This window comes from Oncorhynchus tshawytscha, linkage group LG07 (genome assembly GCF_018296145.1).
Source record: "Oncorhynchus tshawytscha isolate Ot180627B linkage group LG07, Otsh_v2.0, whole genome shotgun sequence".
In the NCBI taxonomy this organism is placed as follows: domain Eukaryota; kingdom Metazoa; phylum Chordata; class Actinopteri; order Salmoniformes; family Salmonidae; genus Oncorhynchus; species Oncorhynchus tshawytscha.
In genome coordinates, this window is record NC_056435.1 from 55,292,568 (window position 1) to 55,319,570 (window position 27,003).

General features: G+C 40.0%; 1 protein-coding gene across 2 annotated transcripts in view; it reads right to left on the minus strand.

The window, feature by feature from the left end:
- The window catches only part of csf1a (colony stimulating factor 1a (macrophage)), a 43,878-nt gene extending 17,214 nt beyond the window's left edge, over positions 1–26,664 (minus strand). For both annotated transcript variants that reach the window (XM_042324648.1, XM_042324647.1), the window contains exons 1-5: positions 26,378–26,664; positions 15,407–15,520; positions 15,077–15,139; positions 13,913–14,083; positions 12,440–12,629 (exon numbers count right to left, since the gene is read on the minus strand). In XM_042324648.1, the coding sequence (XP_042180582.1) occupies positions 12,440–12,629; positions 13,913–14,083; positions 15,077–15,139; positions 15,407–15,520; positions 26,378–26,410 (571 nt within the window). In that variant the 5' untranslated portion in view covers positions 26,411–26,664. The remainder of the gene's footprint in view (positions 1–12,439; positions 12,630–13,912; positions 14,084–15,076; positions 15,140–15,406; positions 15,521–26,377) is intronic.
- Between the last annotated feature and the right edge of the window lie 339 nt (positions 26,665–27,003).

Here is a 27,003-nt window from a genome sequence, read left to right on the forward strand (position 1 = left end):
TGTAGGCTATACCAACACCGTATCTCTGCGCTATTGGCTAGAGCACACATGCCAGTACAAGAGTGGGTACATTCACTATACTGTACCTATACAACATTTTTTGTGACAAAACCATCAGTAGGCCTAGAGTTGAAAATGAGATGGAAACCCATTTAACTTGAATTTTGTGTTCGTTACAATTGAATTGAACTGCAGAAGGTATTTGTATGTTCACTACATATTTACTTAAGCACAGACTTTTATCCACAACAAGTTAATTTTATGGACACAAAACACTGATGGGAAAATGCACATATTTTTCTGAAGCAGATTTGAGAATATTTGCATGACAATCTGTGGTCAACTGGATGGTAACCTACAGACACCCTAAACAACACAGTTGCAGTTCTGACATACGCTATTATGTTTGTTTTAACAAAAGAAACTGTGTACACCTGCGACCCAAACTGGCCATTGTTTTATTAGAAGAAATATTGCTTTCATAATATCCACTGATGTACATAGGATGCTGTATATAGCATTTTGTAAACATACTAAAACAAAAAAAGAGATAAATAATATTTGTCCAGCCTTTGCTGCTATGCTTGCAGATGCGCATAATAACCTACGACCCCCTAAAAAGTACGTGTTAGTGGAATTTCTAAATTCCTGTATGTTTTGTAGCCGAAACCAGATTCTCACTCATTCTAATTCATTAATGAGTTGTAAATTCATTAATTATGCATGAAGTAGATTGAGACCAGTCTTAAAAGCCAAAAGTAACAGCGTTTATTTCAAGAGAGTACTACCCACATACACATATTTCCACAGGTTATAAACTGAAAATGACGTCAGCGTTTTCTAAACGTTCTATCTATTTCACAAGTAGAGGGGCCCTCTAGCTCTCGAGCCTTCGCGTTATCAGCACGAAGTCAAGGCCAGTCAGTATAAATCAACATTCTAGACAATCTGGAGATGGGCCGTTCCCGCCACCTGGAGATTGTACAACTGAATGAACTAAGGAACAGACCTTCATTGTTACTAAACTCCTGACTACATTATATACAATTGGGAATGGGAGCAAGAGAGAAAATTCACATGTACAGTACATTATAGCATTTGGACTAGTCAGTTCTGATTGGAATGTATACATAATTAGTCATTTCAACCATAATTTCCTCTAACAGTACATAATAACTCCAAATATAAAAAATGTATCTCGGTTGTTGTCAGTGGCGATTTCAGCATGTAAATCTTTGAGGGGAAAACCTTTAAAAATGTATTAAGACGCATGCCAACTATGCCACTACACAACAGTAAATAATTGCACTATAACAGTGACAAATGGTGCCCACAAACTGTTAGGGCCTACATAAAGCTGTCCCAACAGCAGAGCTTTCTTTTCAGCACCATGAATCCTTACCACCTCTACACCTGACTATCAGCGGAGCCTTGTCTGGCAGCGAACAGTTCATTCAGCCTCATTTACTGCCTTTTTAAAAACATAGTTGATATGGCTTACTTGTTTAAACAAGTGCTGTTTCTACTGACAATTGACATGTACAAACTATGGCATATGGGAACAATGAGCTGATAAGAGGCAATCCAGGATTTTTATTAAGACATTAATGAGCAAGCCAAGTCAGACGTAGTCAATAAAACTATTTGTTCAGCACTTTTGAAATGTACAGCGACAGAGCTCAGAACATGGGCCGTTCTTACACTAATTTCCCTGTACACCAAGCCAGAACCGTAGGATAAATAAACGGGGCATATAAACAGACAATGAAAGCTTTTACAATATTCGATGATGACATTTCTCTATTCCAGGCTATGTGCGCCACCAGATCAGAACAGTAGGCTGAGTTATGAGAGGGAAAGCGACCAATTTATTAGGGTGAGGCACATGGGCTACTAACAGCTTACTACAAAACATTGTTGTGTCTTTGGTATCATTAAACTGAAGACTGTTAGTTTATCAAATCAATTCTCTGTAATTATTATTACGTGACTAACTACTCAGGTAAATGTAATTAACTAGAATGTCTTGGCACCAAGGAAAATAGGTTATAATTTTCCTAATATCACTTTCAGATATTTTAATATCTGATCAATTAGTCTTCTAATTAATTAATTATTCTTTACCTCACATTAGTCTCATTCCAAACGTCGGAAATTGTTGGTTATCTGCACAAATCCAGTCTTCACTATGAATCCTTCATACATTAATTGTCTCAATCATTTATTTATTAACTAACTAAATAATCACAGAAATGCACATACAAACAAACAAAGTAGATATGGTTACAAGGAAATGATAGGGGATGTGCCCTAGTGGGCTAAACCGGTATTACGGATTTGTGGACAAAAGGGAAGTGGGTGTAGACTGAGAAAGGCGGGAATTATGCAAATTAGTCACTACACACTTGATGATCGTATTCATTGAAATGCTAAACGTTTGCACATGAACGCTCACTCATTCGGGAATAATTGCAATCAATATATATATTTATGCTCAGTGTGTCGTTGTGATCTCTGTTGGGATCGTTCGTTTTTCTGTTGGAGAGTTTGTCCGCCCTCTCTCTCTCTCTCTTTCGTGGTTAGAATGGATAGTTCAGAGTAACATTCAGCAAGGTTGTTATAGAATAGATGTTTCGGCGGTTGTCGGCCTTCGCATTCAATGATATAGAATTCCTAGCTGCAGACTAGTAATTAGTATCAAAGATTTGCTCTTATTCTGTTGGTATTGATAGTCTCGGAGTTTCAACAAGCATTACAACCTTAGTTTAATCGAGGTAAGCTGGTCTGAAGAGAATTCCTCCCTGTGGGGGTTATATTCGTAACAGTAGAAAGGGGCTGTCCCATGATGTCAGATCAATGTCTGTGCTCATGGGGCGGGCCAATGATTTAGTTATAATTGAAAGTGAATTGGAGTTTCCTTCATTAAACAGTTTAAAATCACATTACATAATTTCACAAATAGTTTCATCTTTACTCCTTAATTTTATACAACAATTAGATGCAAGCCTCATAACTGAGACTCTTGTATAAGCAGAGTTATGGTAATGTGGCTGTATTGTCTCAAATGAGTTTCAGAAAATTGTACAACACGGACCAGTTCATAGCTGGATTCTTCCCCGACCATGTACACCTTCTCCAAAACATGGAAATTGCTCAGTTCTCAAGTTCTGTGATGTGGAAGAGGTTCCTTTGTTCTCCTGTGAACCTTACTCCCTCTCTAATCTGGCCATGAGGAGAGAACTCCTCTAGGAATTTATGACCTGCCTAACAAAGCCTGGGTGTAGGGGGAAGAGAGAGAGGTGGTGAGAGAGAGAGGGGGATGGTGCAGAGAGGGGGGGGGTGGTGCTGGCTGTACCCAAAGAGGGCCAAATTATGACAACAAACACTTAGTATTACTTTCTTTGCTACAATATACATATCTCCCTATGAAAATTTTGGTCTCACCATGAACAGGAAGGTGGCGAGGCGGTCCTTCTTGTGGGCAAATTTTGTCATCAAACTTTGTCATCAAAGTCTGCCATTCTCTGGATTGATGGTGCATTCAAGACAACTGGGAACTCCAAGAAGAAAATAAAAAAAAGTTCAATCATGACATCAGTGATCTTCATGTCAGAGCTTTAGAAAGAGGCCTGAGTTCCCGACTTGGAATTTTGAGTTCTTTGACCATTCAAAACGCATTTTCCCAGTTGTTTTTTTCCAAGTTGTCTTGATCTCACTGAACTCTGAGATTTCCCAGTTCTGAGTTACCAGATGTTTTGAAAACAGCAGAAGTCATGCTGGATTGACAGCATGGCCAATGTACTCAACCTTTTCTGGCCCATGGAGTTGCATGTGAATGTTTTTCCTTTAAAGCTTGGAAAAGAGACCCTTAACCTCTTGATCCTACTTCAGACGCAGACGTCCCAACTAGAGCTCTGGAAATGCAAATGCACTACGCTAAACGCTAATAGTATTAGTTAAAACGCAAACGTTCATTAAAATACACATGCTTGGTATTGAATTAAAGCTACACTCGTTGTGAATCCAGTCACCAAGTCAGATTTTTAAAATGCTTTTCGGCGAAAGCATGAGAAGCTATTATCTGATAGCATGTAACACCCCAAAAGACCCGTAGGGGATGTAAACAAAAGAATTAGCATAGTCGGCGCTACACAAACCGCACAATAAAATATAAAACATTCATTACCTTTGACCATCTTCTTTGTTGGCACTCCTTGATGTCCCATAATCAATACTGGGTCTTTTTTCGATTAAATCGGTCCATATATAGCCTAGATATCGATCTATGAAGACTGTGTGATAAACGGAAAAAATAGCGTTTCATAACGTAACGTCATTTTTTAAAAGTTAAAAAGTCGACGATAAACTTTCACAAAACACTTCGAAATACTTTTCTAATGCAACTTTAGGTATTAGTACACGTTAATAAGCGATAAAAATCATCAGGAGGCGATGTAAATTCGATAGCTGGTCGTCTGGAAAAAATGTCCGGAAAAACACCGGGCCAATGCATCAAGTTGGTGGTCGGAGGGAATCGGTTCCCTTTGGTCGGTTCTACCAATAATCAAATCAGAATCAAATGAGAAGACTCTATACATCCTGTGGAAGCTGTAGGTACTGCAACCTCGGCCTCATTTAATACGGTTCACCTTTAACAATGGGTTGAAGTGGCGCATGGATATTTTTTTCCATTTCCAGTGATCAGATTTTCCTGCGCTTTTCGATGAAACAGACGTTCTGTTATAGTCACAGCCGTGATTTAACCAGTTTTAGAAACGTTAGAGTGTTTTCTATACACACATACTAATCATATGCATATACTATATTCCTGGCATGAGTAGCAGGACGCCAAAATGTTGCACGATTTTTAACAGAATGTTCGAAAAAGTAGGGGGTAGGCTTAAGAGGTTTTAAACCAAGACTTGGACCACTCCACTGAATAGCAGGCTATTGATTGCTTTGTAACACTTGCAGTTAGCCACTGATTCCTTCCAAACCACTCACTGTTGAATTTGCAATTTCCGACTTGTTGTGTAATGTTTATGTCCAGTGGCCGATGAGCACAGATACATTTTATCTATAATGTCTCTTCATATGACAACGATTGAAAAGGATTTGCCAGTAGATTGTCGACTTGATTCATGGAGATGACTGCTTGTCTAGCTTGCTAGCTAAGATTTTGAAAGTATGATGTTGACATGATCAGGCCAATCAAAGCTACGATAGATATAACGTGATTTGACATCATTTTATCTGTGGCCAATGACCTTGAACCTTCTTGGATCAGCACCCAAGGGACTTGAATTGTTTTGCTCTTCCTGTAGATTTTGTGGTGACGTAGTGTCCCCATGACTGACAGAACACTGAGCCAATCACAGGGCAACTAGAGAACATTACCAACCCCTTTGATCTGTATTTTTCCGCTGGCTGCCCCACCACCACAGAAAGCACTGAGTTAGGCTGAAACACCTTCATTTTGGAGCTGCCTAACTCAAAAAAGACAAAAAGAGAATGTTTGTAGGTGGCTATATTAACTCAATTTTGATTTTATTTATTACATTGTTTGCAAACTGATATGTCTAATAAAAAGCATGAGCTGGCACACACCCAGAGACAATTATTTAGTGTAAAGGTACTGACTGACGGTGAATAAACTGTAAATTATAAAACAAAGAGTCGCACACTCCGAATGTATAACCTCCCAGTAATTTACCGCGTAAAAAACACCAATGTTTCGGCATCACTGTGCCTTCTTCAGGGTAATGCCATGAATGCTTGAACCAGGTTATGTAGACAAACAGTGCAATTAGTGCAACCAATGACAAAAGTGAGGGGTGTGTCGTAATTGCTAGGTTGATCAGAATGAATTGAGCTAAACTGTTAAAAGACAATAGCCCATAGCATATTGGATATATTATGCCATTAACATTAGCATAACATTAGCATCAACATACATTATTTCATTTAATTTTACCTTTAAATGTCAATATTTTTGATTTCATTTAAAATATTGTTACATGTAATAGTTTGGTTAAACCATAATAATAATAAGCATCATCAACAGTGGGAACATAGTAGGTGCACTCTGATAATATGTAGAAAGAATACATTCATTGACAAGCCCTGTTCACAGAATATATAATTGGTCATAAGAAGGGCCTGAGATCAAAGTCAATATTCAGACCACTAGGGGTCAAAGTTTTTAAATAGGATATCCAGTAAACCTCCCTCTGTAGTAGTAGGATCTCCATGTTACCTCCTCTCCTTGGTAGAGCAACATGCTCAATGCCTCTACATTTGAAGGAGGAGATGGGATGGTTAGTGTTGGATTTTGGGTAAACTTTGAACATTGCTAAACTACAGGACTGTTTTGCGATCACAGACTGGAACATGTTCCGGGATTCCTCCGATGGCATTGAGGAGTACACCACACCAGTCACTGGCTTTATCAATAAGTGCATCGAGGACGTCGTCCCCATAGTGACTGTGCGTACATACCCCAACCAGAAGCCATGGATTACAGGAAACATTCGCACTGAGCTAAAGGGAAAAGCTGCCGCTTTCAAGGTGCGGGACTCTAACCCGGAAGCTCATAAGAAATCCTGCTATGCCCTCTGACGAACCATCAAACAGGCAAAGCGTCAATACAGGGTTAAGATTGAATCGTACTACACCGACTCCGACGCTCATTTTATGTGGCAGGGCTTGCAAACTATTACAGAATACAAAGGGAAGCACAGCCATGAGCTGCCCAGTGGCTCTGGGCATATGCTGACCAACTGGCCGGTGTCTTCACTGACATTTTCAACATGTCCCTGATTGAGTCTGTAATACCAACATGTTACAAGCAGACCATCATAGTCCATGTGCCTAAGAACACAAAGGCAACCTGCCTAATGACTACATACCCGTAGCACTCACGTCCGTAGCCATGAAGTGCTTTCAAAGGCTGGTAATGCCTCACATCAACACCATTATCCCAGAAACCCTAGACACACTACAATTTGCATACCGCCCAAACAGATCCACAGATGATGCAATCTCCATTGCACTCCACACTGCCCTTTCCCAGCTGGACAAAAGGAACACTTACGTGAGAATGCTGTTCATTGACTACAGCTCAGCGTTCAACACCATAGTACCCTCAAAGCTCATCACTAAGCTAAGGATCTTGGAACTAAACACCTCCCTCTGAAGCTAGATCCTGGACTTCCTGACGGGCCGTCCCCAGGTGGCGAGGGTAGGTAGCAACACATCTGCAACGCTGATCCTCAACACTGGAGCCCCTCAGGGTGCTCAGTCCCCTCCTGTACTCCATTCTCATCGACGGGGCTGTAGTGGAGCAGGTTGAGAGCTTCAAGTTCCTTGGTGTCTATATCACCAACAAACTAGAATGGGGCAAACACACCAAGACAGTTGAGAAGATGGCACAACAAAGCCTATTCCCCCTCAGGAAACTGAAAAGATTTTGCATGGGTCCTCAGATCCTCAAAAGGTTCTACAGCTGCAACATTGAGAGCACTGGTTGCATCACTGCCTGGTATGGCAACTGCTTGGCCTCCGACCGCAAGGCACTACAGAGGGTAGTGTGTATGGCCCAGTACATCACTGGGGCTAAACTGCCTGCCATCCAGGACCTCTATACCAGGCGGTTTCAGAGGAAAGCCCTAAAAATTGTCAAAGACCCCAGCCTACCCAGTCATAGACTGTTCTCTCTACTACCACATGGCAAGTGGTACTGGAGTACCAAGTCTAGGACAAAAAGGCTTCTCAACAGATTTTACCCCCAAGCCATAAGACTCCTGAACAGGTAATCAAAAACCTGGACTATTTGCATTGTGCCCCCCTCCCAACCAACCCTTCTTTTACGCTGCTGCTACTCTCTGTTGATCATATATGCATAGTCACATTAATTATACATTCATGTACATACTACCTCAATTAGCCCGACTGACCCGAACTATCTGCATTGTGTCCCGCCACCCACCACCCGCCAAACCCTCTTTTATGCTACTGCTACTCTCTGTTTATCAATAGTCACTTTAACCATACCTACATGAACATACTACCTCAGTCAGCCTGACTAACCGGTGCCTGTATATAGCCTTGCTACTGTTATTGCACCGTTACTGTTATTTTTCTTTTTTACTGTTGTTTTTATTTATTTACGTAACTATTGTTCACCTAATAGCCTTTTTTAAACTTATACATCTCACTGTTGGTGTCACGTTCTGACCATAGTTCTGTTATTTTATTATTTGTTTTAGTATGGTCAGGGTTGGGGTGGGCATTCTATGTTGGTTTTTCTATGTTGGTTTTTGTGTTCGGCCTAGTATGGTTCTCAATCAGAGGCAGGTGTCGTTAGTTGTCTCTGATTGAGAATCATACTTAGGTAGCCTGGGTTTCACTTTTGGTTTGTGGGTGTTTGTTTCTGTGTGAGTGTTTGGGCCACACGGTACTGTTTCGGTTTTTGTTTTGTTTTGTTTTGTTTTGTTTTGTTTTGTTTTGTTTTGTTCACATCGTTTATTGTTTTGTATTTCAGTGTTCAGTTCGTTTTGAATAAATCATCATGAACACTTACCAACTTGCACTTTGGTCCGATCCTTCTTCCACCTCTGAATGCCGTTACAGTTGGTTAAAGCCTGTAAGTAAGCATTTCACTGTAAGGTCTACACCTGTTGTATCCGGCTCACGTGACAAATTAAATTTGATTTGAACATTTCTATACTAATGACATGATAGATCAGAAGTAATACTATAGTATCAGGGATGATAGAAAATAGTTTTTACATCAGAAGTTAATGGTTATCTGTAGGAACCAGATGGCTTTGGAATGTGTAGGGGAGATGGGTGGAGATCTTAGAAACTAACAATGTCACTGAGGGAGAGAGGGTAATGTATAATGTTTACATTATGTCAGGATATGTTTTTGTTAGTCATCAGGGATCCGCTGGGAGGAGAGGAGACAGTCTGGTTTTAATGACCATGACAGCCTTGAATTGGTGAGGAGTGAGCACTTTGGGGTAGAGGTCAAGTAAAATGAAGTGAGGAAGAACAGATATCACTAAGGTTCTGTCTAGCAACAGGGATGCATTGGCTGTTCAGTTGTGGAGAATGAGACTCCGACTAGGAGAAAGGGTTAAATATCAGTACTTTTGTGAAATGTTTGTCTGAATGCAGCTGTATCAACACTTAGGGAAGAATTACACTTGGTTAAGCTTCTCTAATGTCCGTGAGTTATTTACTCTGAAAATTAGAACTTAATATTAGCTTCAACAAAGTGAGCTGTAACTGGATAGTCCGTATTCTTACACCTAATTGAGCTGCGGTGTTCAGCTATGCATTGTTTTAATTGTCTTTTCGTTTGTCCCATGTAGGCTTTCCCACATGTAAAGGATATGAGAGAGATTACTCCCTTTGTCTTGCATGAGATGTTACCCCTAACATGGAGTTTTCGAACTGTATGTGGGTGTCTGAAGAAGGATGTTTTTATAGTGCTATTGCACTGTGCGCATGATCAACATTTGTAGTTCCCATTTGGAATAGGTATCAAGAGTCTAGGAGTGGGCTCAGGAGGCAGGTCAGATCTCACCAAGTTAACCCCAATATTGCGACCCCAGCTTATAGACCACCAGTAGGGGCTCCTTGAAGAGGTGTGCAATTTTTTTTGTCTGATTGCAGAATATGCCGGTGCTTTTTCAGGATTGCTTTCATGTTCTCCGAACACTTGGTGCAAAACACTGTTGCGTTTTTTCTTTGGTTTAGTTTTTAGCAATTCCTCTTGGTTTTTGAGATTTTTTTCGCATTATTAAGAGTTTTGTCCTTGTAGCCTCTAATTTTTAATTTCTGTCCTTTTCTTAGCATTGCTATCAAAATCTGACTGGTGGGCACAGATCTGTTTTAACCCAGCATAACTGGCTATGTGGTAGACCATTCCTGAGGGGAAGGGGATGCATACTATCTGCATGTAGCAGGGTATTGCGGTCTGTGGGCTTTGTGTATAAGTCTGTATGTAATGCATCATTCTCTTCGATGATCCATAAATCCAGGTAATTACATTTTCTCTCATCAGTCTGAGTTTGAAGATAGGTCTTGAAATACATCCACAGGTACACCTCCAATTGACTCGAATGATGTCAATGATGTCAATTAGCCTATCAGAAGCTTCTAAAGCCACGACATCATTTTCTGGAATTTTCCAAGCTGGTTAGTGGATGTAAACAACTTAGTGGATGTAAACTTCTGACCCATTGGAATTTTGATACAGTGAAATAATCTGTCTGTAAACAATTGTTGGAGAAATTACTTGTGTCATGCACAAAGTAGATGTCCTAACGGACTTGACAAAACTATAGTTTGTTAACAAAAAATTTGTGGAGTGGTTGAAAAACAATTTTTAATGACTCCAACCTAAGTGTATGTAAACTTCCAACTTCAACTGAATGTGTTATTTCATAGTTTTGATGTCTTCACTATCATTCTACAATGTAGAAAATGGTAAAAATAAAGAAACCCTGCAATGAGTGGGCATGTCCAAACATTTGACTGATATTATATATATATCCCCACTTGTTTAGCAAAATGTGTATATATGTCCCACTTGCCCTGAATGATGGGTCGCCTTTTTATTTTTTGGGAAATGCATGGATCACCAATGCGGTTGAATGCAGCATTGGTGTATGGCCACTCAAAATGTCTTGTAGCCGAGGCTACTGCACAAATGTTTCTGTGCTTTATCTGCATTGCTTGCTGTTTGGGGTTTAAGGCTGGGTTTCTGTACAGCACTTTGTGAAATCTGCTGATGTAAAAAGGGCTTTATAAATACATTTGATTGTAATAGTTCTATATGTTTCTCCTTTGCATGGTGTTGTAGGTTTTGTTTTTTGGTTGTTTTGAAGTCATGCTTAAAAAAACAAAAGGCGGGAAACGTTTTTGCCTGCTATCGGTCCAATTTTTCAGGGAGTGTTGCAGCACCCTTAGCATCCCTTGGAGGAGGGGGTTGTGTGTGTGTGTGTGTGTTGCAATTCCATTTGGCGTGTAGCACTTTGGCAGCACTTGCTGTGACTTGGAGTGCAGCGCATCGTGGGCTGTATGGAAGCATTCTTAATTGAATTGACAACCCAAATCATTGGGCGGCCAGATAGAGATGTGTCATGGGCCGGATTCGGCCCACAAGCCTTGTGTTTGACCCATGCGATCTAAAGAATAAGCTATAGACTATCCAAAACAAGATTGTAAGTATTGGGATTAAACTCCCCTCTTACTCCTCTGGAGGTTGAGCATGTACTTTGTCCATATACTGTCTTTTTACTGACAAATAAAATTAATCAATCAATACAAACTTGGCAGCAGACATTTGTTGAATGGAAAGAGACATCTGTACCAGAACACCAAAAAGTTTAACTACATTTGGAGATTGCCAAGCCTTTAATACTGGATAGACCTTCAAGGTAGGTAAGGATGTATTTTCTGTTTGTCGAGCTTGACATTGTCTATTTACTGATGTTGAAAACACAAACCGTGATATTGAAGTGCGCAGAGTCGGTATGCTTTGTTTATTGGTTGTGTGGTGCATTTGCACATTTGAACATGTTGGTCTAAAATTTGTTGCATGTATTAGTAAATATGGCTTCGAAATTGTGTGAACCTAATTTCCCCCCAACTCGTCATTGTCTGCAGCCGGCTTGTAATGTATGCCTAAAGAAACAAACAGGGAGCATGAGCTCGTCCGTAGTGATCAGTGAACCCTCAACTTTCTGGCCTGTAGCTCTGCTTGGCATCGACTGTGCCACAAAAGTGGCAAAGTCGATATCCACGTTTCTAAACGCATGATCGCTTTAGTTATTGTTATTTGTGGTGGTAAACATTATTTAGAGTTAATTCTATGAGGGGGGGACGGTGTGCAATTTTTTTTTTACAGTACAAGGGGAAGGTCATGTGAAAACGTTTTTTATGTTGGGGAGGGGGGTGCATTTTTGGGGTGGACACCTTGAACTGTCTAACATGGTCATGGTAAGTAGGTCTAAGAGAATAGTCTGAAAACAGCTTGGAGTAATCATGTGTGGCAAAAATGTTTGGTTCTTAAACAGCAAAGTAAACACGTACACAATCTCTAAAACATTGCTGGGAGTTTTGCTGGCTTTTGAAAATCTAGCATTGTTTAGATGCGTGTTTCCCAGATTTTCTGTTGATACTTTAGACCTTGACTGGTTTTTAAATGGGCTATAATGTTATATTTTCCTCAACTTTTAAGCCTGCCATTCCAAATGAAAGATGATCCTTTAAGCCTACGCTCATAAAATGTTCCACTACGGGGGACAAACAGCAAAAATAATCAAAAGAATATGTGGTAGTTATGGGAGACGGTAAACAATTCACAATGACTTCAACTGTCTCTTAGAATAGATATTAATGGGTAGTATAATTAATCTCACTCTACCTTTGGTTTGGGTGGGGAGGACAGTGGCGGATTCTGAGTAATCCTCAGCGTACTCTTCCTCACAGTTCCAGTCAACAGGCCCGTTGCTCTTGGTCATCAGGGTCATGTACATCTCAATGACCCCGCGGGCTTTCCTCAGAGCCTCTCTGGGCGAGGTGCTCTGCACCCTCACAAACTTCACTGGGTTGTCCTGTGACAGAGACGAGGGAGAGTGGTGATGGGATGGGTCACATTCTCTACAAACAATTCAAAACATCCTGAAATACTTTCAAGTTGTTTTTAATTGCACTCAGTTAATGCCTCATACCTAATGAATGTTTCATCAACTCTAACTATGAAAACTCCGATCCTATGAAGGAAGTTGCAAGAGGAGCAGGCTATTCTAGATAATTATTAGAAACAAAATGAAAGTGTCTATTTCCAACGCCACTTCATTGGCTATTGGCCACCTTGGCTTAAGTCTTCAGTATTTCATAGTTTAAAAGGGTTTTGTGAAGCACTCTAAAACAAATTACTTGAAAGTAAAAGTATATCAAAATAGTACAATTGTTTATTTTGTTTAAAGAAATCAACTGAGAAATTATACAATCACTCTGATTGGGTCCAGTAATTTGTTTTGAAAAGGAGTTCATTTAATATTTGATACTGGATAAGACTACAGCCAAACAGACACATTTAGCCAGCCCAAACTTCAGTGTAGATGTTGGACAAGCATTCCCTTAAGAGACAGGAGTCACCTGAAGAGGGACCATTGTCTGATACCATCATCACAGGGTACCCAGGGACATACCGGGGCACCAGTCTCATGTCTGACCTTAATCTAACACTAATCTAATATAGACAAGATGATTTGCCCAGACTTACTGGCATTCTGAAGTGTGCATGCTTATGCTGTCTTCTGGGCCCTGCTACCTCTCCAAGCCAACTTAAGAGATCACATTTTTTTCCATGCTGTTAAACATATTCTGTTAACCCTGCCATATCAGGGGTCACAATCTCATTGAAGAAAGAATTCTATGCTAAATTGAATATTGGTGACTGTTCCTCTGTACTCTGTAAATTGAATTGATTTGAGGTCTGAGGAAGCTGGATTGATTGTATTTTATCCCTACTTCATCTATCTAACAACCATGATCACTGAGCAGCTTAAAATGTTTAGAGAAAATAATATATATCTAAGGAGCCGGAATTGTAATAAAGCAATGTGTTTAGAGTTACCATGTCCTATTGGAATTTTAAGAAACATTATTAACATCACTGCATACTACTATGCCGTTTCATATAGTCCAATTTAATAAGGCTGAACTTCATGCACCAACCACCCAAGCACTGTTTCACTTTGTTTACTTCTAAGAAGTAATTATGCTGCCATCAATAGAAGTTGAAGTCTGGCACAATCCAACAGACCTTTGGAAGAGATTTAGCTAAGCCTATTCCCAGACTAGAGTAGCAATGCTCATAAGTAGCACACACCTCAATCTCCTCGTTGATTTCGGGTATGCAGTTGTGGGAGTAGAGGTTGTATATGACCTTCTTCAGGGATTTGACATAGCGCCCGTTGTCCGACTTCATGACATAATTGAAGTTTGTGTTCAGAAACTCCAGGATTTGTGGAAATGCTGCTTTCACATAACAGACTTCACTCTGTGGTTCAAAGGAGAAAGAAACCTATCGTCACTGCATTATTTTTAACACAGATTTCCATTGAGGTTTGAACCTCCTTTCCAAAGCAGACCTGGAAAGTCACTCATGACTCAACATTCATTTCCACTTAGCCATAGTGACTTTGCTTCCTGTATCACTAGACTTAATTGGAGGTGCAGGAAAAGTTAGCTACATACCAACAGGTCCTTGTGGTTGTTTTTGGCACAACCTTTAAACAGACCTTCACCATTTCAGAGACCTTGATAGCCCTTTCCTGCAGTCAAATGACCTAGTGGCCGCATGGGTGGAATGTTATCAAAATAATAAACCTTAGAAAGACCGGCATTTACATTTTAGTTATATTTCAGTCTTTCATGTATATAAAGTATAATATTGGGATGCAAACTCAAAATACATTCAAACTCTATCTGACAAGGTACAGGGGTCTTTTTTGAAGCCCATAACCATGTGTGTGTGTGTGAGGTGTAAACTTTTGTTTCAAAGTACATTTGTTTAAGACTACCAAGAAACACTGTGTGACCTTGATTTAGCCCACTGCAGTAAACAGTTAACCTGTAAACCATTTCCTGATCAGTGTCAAGTTAAACTGGGGGGGGCTTAACTCCGTACTGCCACACAGCTCTCTCTATCTACTGTAACTTGGCACAGTTGAGGTATTTTCAAAACATTTCCCTTCCAGGGGATGAACAACCTCGTTCGTTCATGGCATTATACTTTTCTTCTAAATATAATTCCATTTTTGCTGTAAAGGCTGGATGGAGCAAGAGATGTTATGAACTTAGACCTGTAATGTCAGAAGTGAGCATTAGTTTGAATCGGTATGCCAGCCTGGCACATCTTGAAAGAACAAGACTATCTTGACAGTGACTGGTGGTGATGTTTATCTATGGTATAATATCCTTTATGTGCACGCATCAAACTCATTTTGTTGTGAAAGTTGTAATTACAGTGTAGTAGGAAGGAAATACTCACCAAACTCTGGAGCTCAGTAAATGCATAGCTTATTGAACAGCCATTCTCCAACTGATTGTCAATCTGTGTGGTAAACAAAGATCCAAACAGTGAAGTGTGGAACTCAGTCATGCAGCCATACAGAATTCACGGCTGCCACATTTTGTGTGAGGGTCACAGAAGGAAAAATCCTACATTTAGATAATACATTAACTAACTTGGGAGGAAACCTTTCATTAACATCAATATGTTCAGGCATGAGTTGAGTGATTGAAAGCAACTATCTCAAGTTGATTTTTTTTGTTTGGAGTCTATCATTGCATGATTTAGTGTGGTATGAGGTGTCCTCACCAGGCGATTGAGGTTGAGGAGGTGACCCTTTGTCACAGAGTGCCGACATGGACCAGGGACGCCAGCCCACGCCAAAGGGAAGCAGAGGAGGACGACGAAGCACAAATGCCTAGCCTGAAATAAACGGAGCAGTATTATTACACTACTACTACTACTACTACAACATAGTACTACAACAACTTATATTTCCACTACAACTACTGCTTAGGGATCTACAAGTCAAAGTTTAGTTCACACTGAACCATATGTTCCCATAAAGAAGAGCAAAGATCTAAATCGGGTTCAATATTGTTCATTAATGAGTTGCAAAATGTTAGGCACAATAGTGCCTTTTATCCACATGTGATAACTAAATTACATATTAAGTATATACAATTCTAGGTCACATGGGGTATGACACATTTTTGGATATGTCTTCAAATTTGATAGTCAATAAAATCATGCTAGTTTCATTTAAAATCATATTGTATCTTGTCTATTTGAGAACACAATAGTTTTTGATTCCACAACTTGTAAGGGTCATACTGAAAGTGATTGTAAAGTACTATGGGGGGGGGAAGCACCACTTGCAGCAGCACCACTTGCAAAATCATAAGGAGTACATTTAAATAAATCTTTAAAGTAGTGCACTGGGCCTTTAAAACATAGCCGTCTGTAACGCAGCCAAACATTCCCCAGCGTCCCCGCCCCCACCACACACACACACACATCCTGTGGCTACACAAGTTTGCGTTTCCTACAACAGCAGGAGGATCAAATTACGATACGGCATTTGTATTTTATGGTTATTCTCCCCAAAATCATGACCAGATGGAACCTGTGGGCTTATTTATTTTCCTTTCTTTCACAGCAAAAGCTGCATATGTAATTGATAGATTGATATGTTTCGCAACAGTATAAAATGTAATATGGATTAATGCCATAATAATAAAATAAAATAAATAAATATTGAAATAACATGTGTTCATCAGAAGATGTTGCCTCCATAGATTCCGTCATGGCCCTAACCATACACCAGAGAACAATTCATTTCAAGACATATACAGACATCAGCCACTGGTCACATTCATCCCATCTTTGAAACAGAACAGAAAAAAATCAACATGTGAATAAAATCTTAATGTACACATTGGCTAGCACCGTGAAGGCCAAAAACAACAGTTATTGATGGGTGGGTGTTCTAATGAAACCCTCCAACAGCACTCAAGTATTTTTATTTCAATTAACTCAACTCATGTAAACACCCTGCTTCCAATATCCCAACAATATGAGCACAGTAGTTATTTGTTTAATATGAAGACCGTTTGTGACCCACTGTATAAAACAGGACTTTTGTTGAAAAAAAGTACATATAGAGATTTTTGTTACAATGACGGCTTTCAAATGAATGAATTATGTATTTTCATAAAAAAATCAAATGCAATAATAATCTAACAAGATTAATGTAATAATAAAATAATCTTATTACTACATCTTGAAGCTGTTTCCTGTGGAGAGGAATTCCAAGACTTGCCTTTCTGAGAGAACAGTATATCAAACAATTATAAAAAGATTTCTATTAGTAGCGTCCGTTAATGTGGAAGAAATGTTTAGCTTTTAAATGTAATCCCTCTCAAATTCATATACAGAGATATGGATCCAAGGAATGACCATGCATGATATCACCACTATAGTTAAGTACATGTTTTGAGGCTATACAGTTTGTTGACATGTATTTTGTTTACAAATAAGATTATATTTTGGGTTCTGATGGGGTACAACAGTTAAACTAAGTTCATGTGGCATTATTTACAGTGCCTTCAGAAAGTATGCATACCCCTTGACCTATTCCACATGTTGAGTGTAACAGCCTGAATTCAAAATGTATTCACTTCATTGGGATAGGGGGCAGCATTTCACTTTTGGATGAAAAGCGTGCCCAGAGTAAACTGCCTGCTACTCAGTCCCAGATGCTAATATATGCATATTATTAGTAGCGCTGGATAGAAAACACTCAAGTTTCTGAAACTGTTTGAATGATGTATGTGATTATAACAGAACTCATATGGCAGGCAAAAACCTGAGAAAATCCAACCAGGAAGTGGGAAATCAGATGTTTGTAGTTTTTCAATTCAGCCCCTATTGAAGATAGGTGGGATATTGGTCATGTTGCACTTCCTAAGGCTTCCACTAGATGTCAACAGTCGTTGGAAAGTTATTTCAGGCTTCTACTGTGAAGGGGGTGAGAGGGGAATGAGTCAGAGGTCTGCCACGAGCTCGTGACGTGCGGTCATGTGAAAGTTACCTTGCATTCCATTGCTTTTCTACAGACAAAGGAATTCTCCGGTTGAGACATTATTGAAGATTTATGTTAATAACATCCTAAAGATTGATTCTATACTTCGTTTGATATGTTTCTATGACCAGTAATATAACTTTTTAGACCTTTCATCCGACCTTTCCGCTGGACTTGCACGCGCGTTTGGATTTCTTTACCAAACTCCCTAACAAAAGGAGGTATATGGACATAATATTTATAATGCTAGTTCTGACTAATGTTGACTACACAACATGACAGATATTTCTTTGGCTGGTTTGGGCTCTGAGCGCCGTACTCAGATTATTGCATGCAATGCTTTATCCGTAAAGTTTTTTAAAATCTGACACGGCAGTTGCATTAAGGAGAAGTTTATCTAAAGTTCCATGTTTAATAGTTGTATCTATTATCAATGTTTATGATGAGTATTTCTGTGAATTGATGTGGATCTCTGCCAAATCACTGCATGTTTTGGAACTACTGAACATAACACGCCAATGTAAAATTAGATTTTTGGATATAAATATGCACTTTTTCAAACAAAACATACATGTATTGTGTAACATGAAGTCCTATAAGTGTCATCTGAAGATCAAAGGTTAGTGATAAATAATCTTCTGCTTTTTGTTACTCCTCTTTGGCTGGAAAAATGGCTGTGTTTTTCTGTGACTTGGTGGTGACCTAACATAATCGTTTGTGGAGCTTTCACTATAAAGCCTTTTTGAAATCAGACACTGTTGCTGGATTAACGCAATTTTTTTTGTCTTTAAAATGGTGCCTAATACTTGTATGTTTGAGAAATTTGATTTGAGATTTCTGTTTGAATTTGTCGCCCTGCAATTTCACTGGCTGTTGACGAGGGGTTCCGCTGGCGGAACGGGGTTCCATTCCCAGACAGGTTAAACATATTTTTTGCGTCAACAAAACGAAGTAGCTGATCGTGGACTTCAGGAAAAGGCAGAGGGAACACGCCCCTATCCACACTGACAGGACCGCAGTGGGTGGAAAGGTGGAAAGCTTCAAGTTCCTTGGCGTACACATCAATGACGATCTGAAATGGTCGGTACAGGTGCATCAAAGCTGGGACTGAGAGACTGAAAAACAGCTTCTATCTCAAGGCCATCAGACTGTTAAATAGCCATCACTAGCCAGCTACCACCCGATCACTCAACCCTGCGCTGTAGAGGCTGCTGCCCTATATACAGTGGGGCAAAAAAAGTATTTAGTCAACCACCAATTGTGCAAGTTCTCCCACTTAAAAAGATGAGGCCTGTAATTTTCATCATAGGTACACTTCAACTATGACAGAAAATCACATTGTAGGATTTTGTATGAATTTATTTGACTAAATACTTTTTGCCTCACTGTACATTGACATATAATGACTGTTCACTATAATAATGGAACACTAGTCACTTTAATGTTTACGTACTGCTTTACTCATTTCATATGTATATACTAAATTCTATTATACTGTATTTTAGTCAATGCCACTGACATTGCACATCCAAATATTTATATATTTTTAAATTCCATTATTTTACATTTAGATTTGTGTGTATTGTTGCGAATTGTTAGATATTACTGCACTGTTGGGGCTAGGAACACAAGCATTTCGCTACACCCACAATAACATCTGCTAAATATGTGTATGTGAAAAAAACAATTTCATTTGATTTGAAACTCAACTGTTTTAAAGTCGACATTTGCCTCATGGTGAAATCCCTGAACGGTTTCCTTCCTCTTCGGCAACTTAGTTAGGAAGGACGCATATTCCCCCTCAGGAAACTAAAAAGATGTGGCATGGGTCCTGAGATCCTCAAAAGGTTCTACAGCTGCAACATCGAGAGCATCCTGACCGGTTGCATCACTGCCTGGTAAGGTAATTGCTCGGCCTCCGACCGCAAGGCACTTCAGAAGGTGGTGCGTACGGCCCAGTACATTACTGCCATCCAGGACCTCTACTCCAGGCAGTGTCAGAGGAAGGCCCTAAAAATGACCAAAGACCCCAGCCACCCCAGTCCTAGACTGTTCTCTCTACTACCGCATGGTAAGTGGTACTGGAGTGCCAAGTCTAGGACAAAAAGGCTTCTCAACAGTTTTTACCCCCAAGCCATAAGACTCCTGAACAGGTAATCAAATGGCTACCTGGACTATTTTCATTGTGCCACCCCCCAACCCCTCTTTTACACTGCTGCTACTCTCTGTTTATCATATATGCATAGTCACTTTAACTATACATTCATGTACATACTACCTCAATTTGCCCAACCAACCAGTGCTCCCGCACATTGGCTAACCGGGCTATCTGCATTATGTCCCACCACCCGCCAACCCCTCTTTTTACGCTACTGCTACACTCTGTTCATCATATATGCATAGTCACTTTAACCGTAACTACATGTACATACTACCTCAATAAGCCTGACTAACCGGTGTCTGTATATAACCTTGCTACTGTTATTTTCAAATGTCTTTTTACTGTTTTGGAAAATCTCCCTGGTCTTTGTGGTTGAATCTGTGCTTGAAATTCACTGCTCGACTGAGGGACCTTACAATTATCTGTATGTGTGGGGTACAGAGGTGATGTAGTCATTTAAAAATGACTTAAACACTATTGCACACAGAGTGAGTCCGTATTTAAACTTGTCATAAGTTTGAATGCTTACTGACTCAATACATTACATGTTTTACTAATTCGTAAACATTCCACTGGAATTATAGAATATTGTTTGAAGGCCAGTGACACAATCTAAAGGTAATCCATTTCAAATTCAGGCTGTAACAAGTCAAGGGGTGTGAATAATTTCTGAAGACACTGTATATTCTTCAGGAATCAATAGGTGTATGTCATTAATTTATGAGTAGAAAAATGTATGTAGCAACTGCTGATTTCCCTTAAGGTTTGGGTGCATTTTCTGACATTTGGAACAAATGCACTGTTTGACGGAGAGCATCATATTTTGAACACAGAATATTTAGAATTATAGGATAGCACCTATGTATCATCCAAGCTCACTTTAATCCATTTTACAAAAAAAGGACGATACAATCATTAATTTCTTCAATTTGCTATCGTACCCAGAATCTAACAGAATAGTTGCAAAATGTTGCATTCGAAAATGTGACTGTCTCAGCTCCGTACATGACACCCTTCTATTGGGGTTAACGCTGTTGCATGTTTCAGAATACCCTGTGTCTGAGCAGTTTGAGCCAGGTTCCATACCACAGCGCCAGGGAATTCCACCCAATAGTACAGGAAGGGAAAGAAGGAAAATAAATAAAGGAGGAGATTATTCAGTCTATCATAATGCTTATCAATCATCTTCTCTGTGAAAACGCTAGCAAAAAAATGCTTTACTTTTAAGGATTCAGACATATTTCACAACTTCAGTCATAGTAACAGACACCAGATTGTGGCAAATGGTTGAACTTTTCATGCGAATCATTGATCCCATAGATGTAGACATGCCATTGGAATGATCATATTCGTGTCTGGTATCTGAAATAGGTCAAAATTAGACATTCATCCATTTTCTCAAATGTAACATTTCAAAGCTATTGCAAAAGTCAAATTTTGAAGTGGTTAAGTTGAGGCATTAAAATCTCAAAAACAACTTTCTATCACTGGGATGGAACTTGAAACCTCTATATATTTTCCACTTCACAGTAACAGCAGACATTTGACTAACTGACTTGTTGGAAAGGTGGCATCTGTGATGGTGCCACGTTGAAGTTACTGAGCTTTTCAATAAGGCCATTCTACTGCTAATGTTTGTCTATAGAGTTCGCATGGCTGTGTGCTTGATTTTATACACCTGTCAGCAATGGGTGTGGCTGAAATAGCCAAATCAACTTATTTTAAGGGATGTCCACATACTTTTGTGTGTGTGTGTGTATATATATGTGTATATACAGTGCCTTGCGAAAGTATTCGGCCCCCTTGAACTTTGCGACCTTCTGCCACATTTCAGGCTTCAAACATAAAGATATAAAACTGTATTTTTTTGTGAAGAATCAACAACAAGTGGGACACAATCATGAAGTGGAACGACATTTATTGGATATTTCAAACTTTTTTAACAAATCAAAAACTGAAAAATTGGGTGTGCAAAATTATTCAGCCCCTTTACTTTCAGTGCAGCAAACTCTCTCCAGAAGTTCAGTGAGGATCTCTGAATGATCCAATGTTGACCTAAATGACTAATGATGATAAATACAATCCAACTGTGTGTAATCAAGTCTCCGTATAAATGCACCTGCACTGTGATAGTCTCAGAGGTCCGTTAAAAGCGCAGAGAGCATCATGAAGAACAAGGAACACACCAGGCAGGTCCGAGATACTGTTGTGAAGAAGTTTAAAGCGGATTTGGATACAAAAGATTTCCCAAGCTTTAAACATCCCAAAAGCACTGTGCAAGCGATAATATTGAAATGGAAGGAGTATCACACCACTGCAAATCTACCAAGACCTGGCCGTCCCTCTAAACTTTCAGCTCATACAAGAGAAGACTGATCAGAGATGCAGCCAAGAGGCCCATGATCACTCTGGGTGAACTGCAGAGATCTACAGCTGAGGTGGGAGACCCTGTCCATAGGACAACAATCAGTCGTATATTGCACAAATCTGGCCTTTATGGAAGAGTGGCAAGAAGAAAGCCATTTATTAAAGATATCCATAAAAAGTGTTGTTTAACGTTTGCCACAAGCCACCTGGGAGACACACCAAACATGTGGAAGAAGGTGCTCTGGTCAGATGAAATCGAAATTGAACTTTTTGGCAACAATGCAAAACATTATGTTTGGCGTAAAAGCAACACAGCTCATCACCCTGAACACACCATCCCCACTGTCAAACATGGTGGAGGCAGCATCATGGTTTGGGCCTGCTTTTTCTTCAGCAGGGACAGGGAAGATGGTTAAAATTGATGGGAAGATGGATGGAGCCAAATACAGGACCATTCTGGAAGAAAACCTGATGGAGTCTGCAAAAGACCTGAGACTTATTCGGAGATTTGTCTTCCAACAAGACAATGATCCAAAACATAAAGCATAATCTACAATGGAATGGTTCAAAAATAAACATATCCAGGTGTTAGAATGGCCAAGTCAAAGTCCAGACCTGAATCCAATCGAGAATCTGTGGAAAGAACTGAAAACTGCTGTTCACAAATGCTCTCCATCCAACCTCACTGAGCTCAAATGTAACAGCTGTTTGCAAGGAGGAATGGGAAAAAATGTCAGTCTTTCGATGTGCAAAACTGATAGAGACATACCCCAAGCGACTTACAGCTGTAATCGCAGTAAAGCAGGCGCTACAAAGTATTAACTTGGAAAGGGGCTGAATAATTTTGCACGCCCAATTTTTCAGTTTTTGATTTGTTAAAAAGTTTGAAATATCAATAAATGTTTTCCACTTCATGATTGTGTCCCACTTGTTGTTGATTCTTCACAAAAAAATACAGTTTTATATCTTTATGTTTGAAGCCTGAAATGTGGCAAAAGGTCGCAAAGTTCAAGGGGGCCGAATACTTTCGCAAGGCACTGTATATATATGTGTGTGTGTGTGTGTATTTAACCCCTCATTGTTGTCACTAAACAGTCTCCATATCTACACTGAACAAAAATATAAACGCAAATGTAAAGTGTTTGTCACATGTTTCAAGAGCTGAAAAAAAATATCCCATATATATTTCCATACACTTTATATGTTCCATACACATAACAGTTTATATCTCTCAAATTGTGTCCACAAATTTGTTTACATCCCTGTTAGTGAGCATTTCTTATTTGCCAAGATAATACATCGACCTGACAGATGTGGCATATCAAGAAGCTGATTAAACAGCATGATCATTACACAGGTGCATTTTGCCAATAAAAGGCCACTCTAAAATGTTCAGTTTTGTCACACAATATAATGCCACAGATGTCTCAAGTTTTGAGAGTGTGCAATTGGCATACTGGCTGCAGGAATGTCTACCAAAGCTGTTGCCAGAGAATTGGCAGTACGTCCAACCGGCCTCACAACTGCAGACAACGTGTGGCATTGGGTGAGCAAGTGGTTTGCTGATGTCGTGAACAGAGTGCCCCATTGTGGCGGTGGGGTTATGGTATAGGCAGGCATAAGCTATGAACAACAAACACAATTGCATTTTATCAATGGATCCCTCTGCAACTGGATCCTGGACTTCCTGTCGGGCCGCCCCCAGGTGGTGAGGGTAGGTAACAACACATATGCCAAGCTGATCCTCAACACTGGAATCCCTCAGGGGTGCGTGCTCAGTGCCTTCCTGTACTCCCTGTTCACCCACGACTGCATGGCCAGGCACGACTCCAACACCTTCATTAAGTTTGCAGCAACACAACAGTGATCACTGACAACCTGATCACTGACAACGACAAAACAGCTTATAGGGAGGACGTCAGAGACCTAGCCAGGTTGAGAGCTTCACGTTCCTTGGTGTCCAGATCACCAACAAACTAGAATGGTCCAAACACACCAAGACTGTTGTGAAGAGGACACGACAAAGCCTATTCCACTACAGGAAACAAAAAATATTTGGCATGGGTCCTCAGATCCTCAAAAGGTTCTACAGCTGCAACATCGAGAGCAACATGACTGGTTGCATTACTGCCTGGTACGGCAACTGCTCGGCCTCAGATCGCAAGGCAATACAGAGGGTAGTGCGTACAGCCCAGTACATCACTGGGGCTAAACTGCCTGCCATCCAGGACCTCTATACCAGGCGGTGTCAGAGGAAGGCCCTAAAAATTATCAAAGACTCCAACCACCCCATTCATAGACTGTTCTCTCTACTACCACATGGCAAGCGGTACCAGAGCGTCAAGTCTAGGTCCAAAATGCTTCTCAACAGTTTTCAGTTTTTACCCCCAAGCCCTAACACTCCTGAACAGCTAATCATATGGCTACCCCCCCGACCCCTCCACCCTCCCGACTAACCGATGCACCCACACATTGACTCTGTACCGCTACCACCTGTGTATAGCCTCGCTACTGTTCTTTTTGACCGTTTTTTAACTTTTTATATCTTGACTTATTTATTGTTTACCTAATACCTTTTTTTTTATTTTTTTAAACTTAACTGCACTGTTGGTTAGGGCTTGCAAGTAAGCATTTCACTGTAAGGTCTACCTACACCTGTTGTGTTCGGCGCAAGTGACAAATACATTTTGATTTTATTTTATTTGAATGCATAGAGATACCGTGATGAGATCCTGAGGCACATTGTTAGGCCAATTTCTTTTAAGGTATCTGTGACCAACAGATTCATATCCGTATTCCCAGTAATAGGAAATCCACAGATTAGGGCCTAAGGAATTCATTTAAATTGACTGATTTCCTTTTATGATATGTAACTAAATAACATCTTGAAATTGTTGCGTTTATTTTTTATCAGTATACTTCCATGAATTTTTCAACTGGTACCCGGGGACCTTCAGGCGAGTCTTGTGAGGCCTGTGAGCATTCTAGAACAAAACAACCGACATCTACGTGTTCATGAGAGACTCGTCTGTCTTTTGTAGGCCAAACCGTTCGATAGACTAGTTTGTGAGAAGACCAATTTTAAGGATGTCCCATGGTCTGACAAACACTGCTCTAGCTCTGTCACCTTTCAACACAGATGTGAGACATAGCCGGATGTGGTGGATTGAGACGCATCTAATGCAAAACAGCAGATATCTCTAACTTGAACTGATATATTTATTTTTATGCTAATTACATTTCCACGGGGGCACGAAAATTGACCTTATTAAGGGGTTTAAACTTGTGAAGTCTTTGTGCAGGAAATTGACTAATTCCTTTAATGTGGCTTTTTGTCTGCTTCAATTACTCTTCTTTTCACAACCCATCTCCCCATGCATCCCATTCACTACGGTCATATACATGTATGATACACCAAGAGCCTGCCTGTCGCAGAAAACGCAGCACCCCCACCCCCAAACTACTTCCTGCGGCTATGAATACACCTACAGGATTGCCTTTCTGGCATTACAATGGTTACACAAACTAGAAGCTCAAAGAACCAACAAGAACCACAGGAGAGAGAGATATCTGCTGAGCTTAGCAAATAAGTTCAAGAAGAGACATTTAAAAAAAGACAGTGTTCTTATGTCATCCTAGATGTTAACTTTTCAGTGTGGTACTGTGTGTTTTAGCTGGACCACAGAAGTTGTTTCATAAACCTGTGACGCATCCCAAGCTCATTTCATAAGCAACAAAAAAATGCTTCCAATATTTCTTCTCACTCCTTAAGATCCATTGGCTACACTGGGTGTGTTTCACAGTACAGACTGGAACAGTAAATGCAGTTAATTACAACTCAATAACTGTCTTGTCAAATTCACACAAAGTATGTGGCTTAATAAAATAAACTTGCCTTCAATCAAGTCAAAGCATCACTCTCTGTGTGAATTGCAAACTTAGACCTTATACTCTAAACAAAATCCACAGCCATGATAAATACATAATTTAAAACAAATAAATACATGTCATTAATGTCGATAACAAATGTTGATAACAAAATATCTAGCATTCAGCTTACAATTTCCAGCCCATAATTTATGCCCTCAACAAAGAAAGCTTGGAATGATACAAGTTGACATCAGAATAAGATGCCCAAAATGCCAAGGTTCCAGAGTGGGGGACCTACCTTGGCTTTGTGGGCTGGTTTGTGTGTGTTCATCTGGCTGACCTAGGCAAGTAGAAAAGAGTAGAGTCCACTTTTAGAGTCATTGGAGCAAAGTTCCTTTCTCTGGTGGTGATTCAATTATTTCCCAATTGAAGTGCATAACGATGAGGAGAAAAGAGAAGGAAAGAAGTGACACCAAATGAGGGAAAGATCAATGTCTGGATGTTGACTGACAAGAAGTTCAGCTCTGCTTAGCCATATCTGTCTTCACTGACTGAATGACTGAGCGAGCCTGAGTGTGGATTGGGTTGTGGGTGTGGGTGTGTGTGTGACCGCCTCTCCTCACTGGTACCTCATTAAAACATTTTTTTTTTGAGAGGCAGTGTTATAACCCCTCCTATTTCTCTCTGTCTTTGTCCATCCCCCAGCCACACTCTCTATCTTGTTCCTCTTACTTGCTCTCTCATTCTCAATCTCCTCTCTTTGTAACTTGCTGTCAAAATCTACTGTATCAATCTCTCTTTCCCAAGTCATACTTTCCTTGACACATGGAGCGGTGCCCCTGTTGAGCACCCATGAAACCCAATGCAGTGAGAGTCCTATCAGATGTCTATCTTAGTCCAACTCTTTGGCACAGTATGACCACT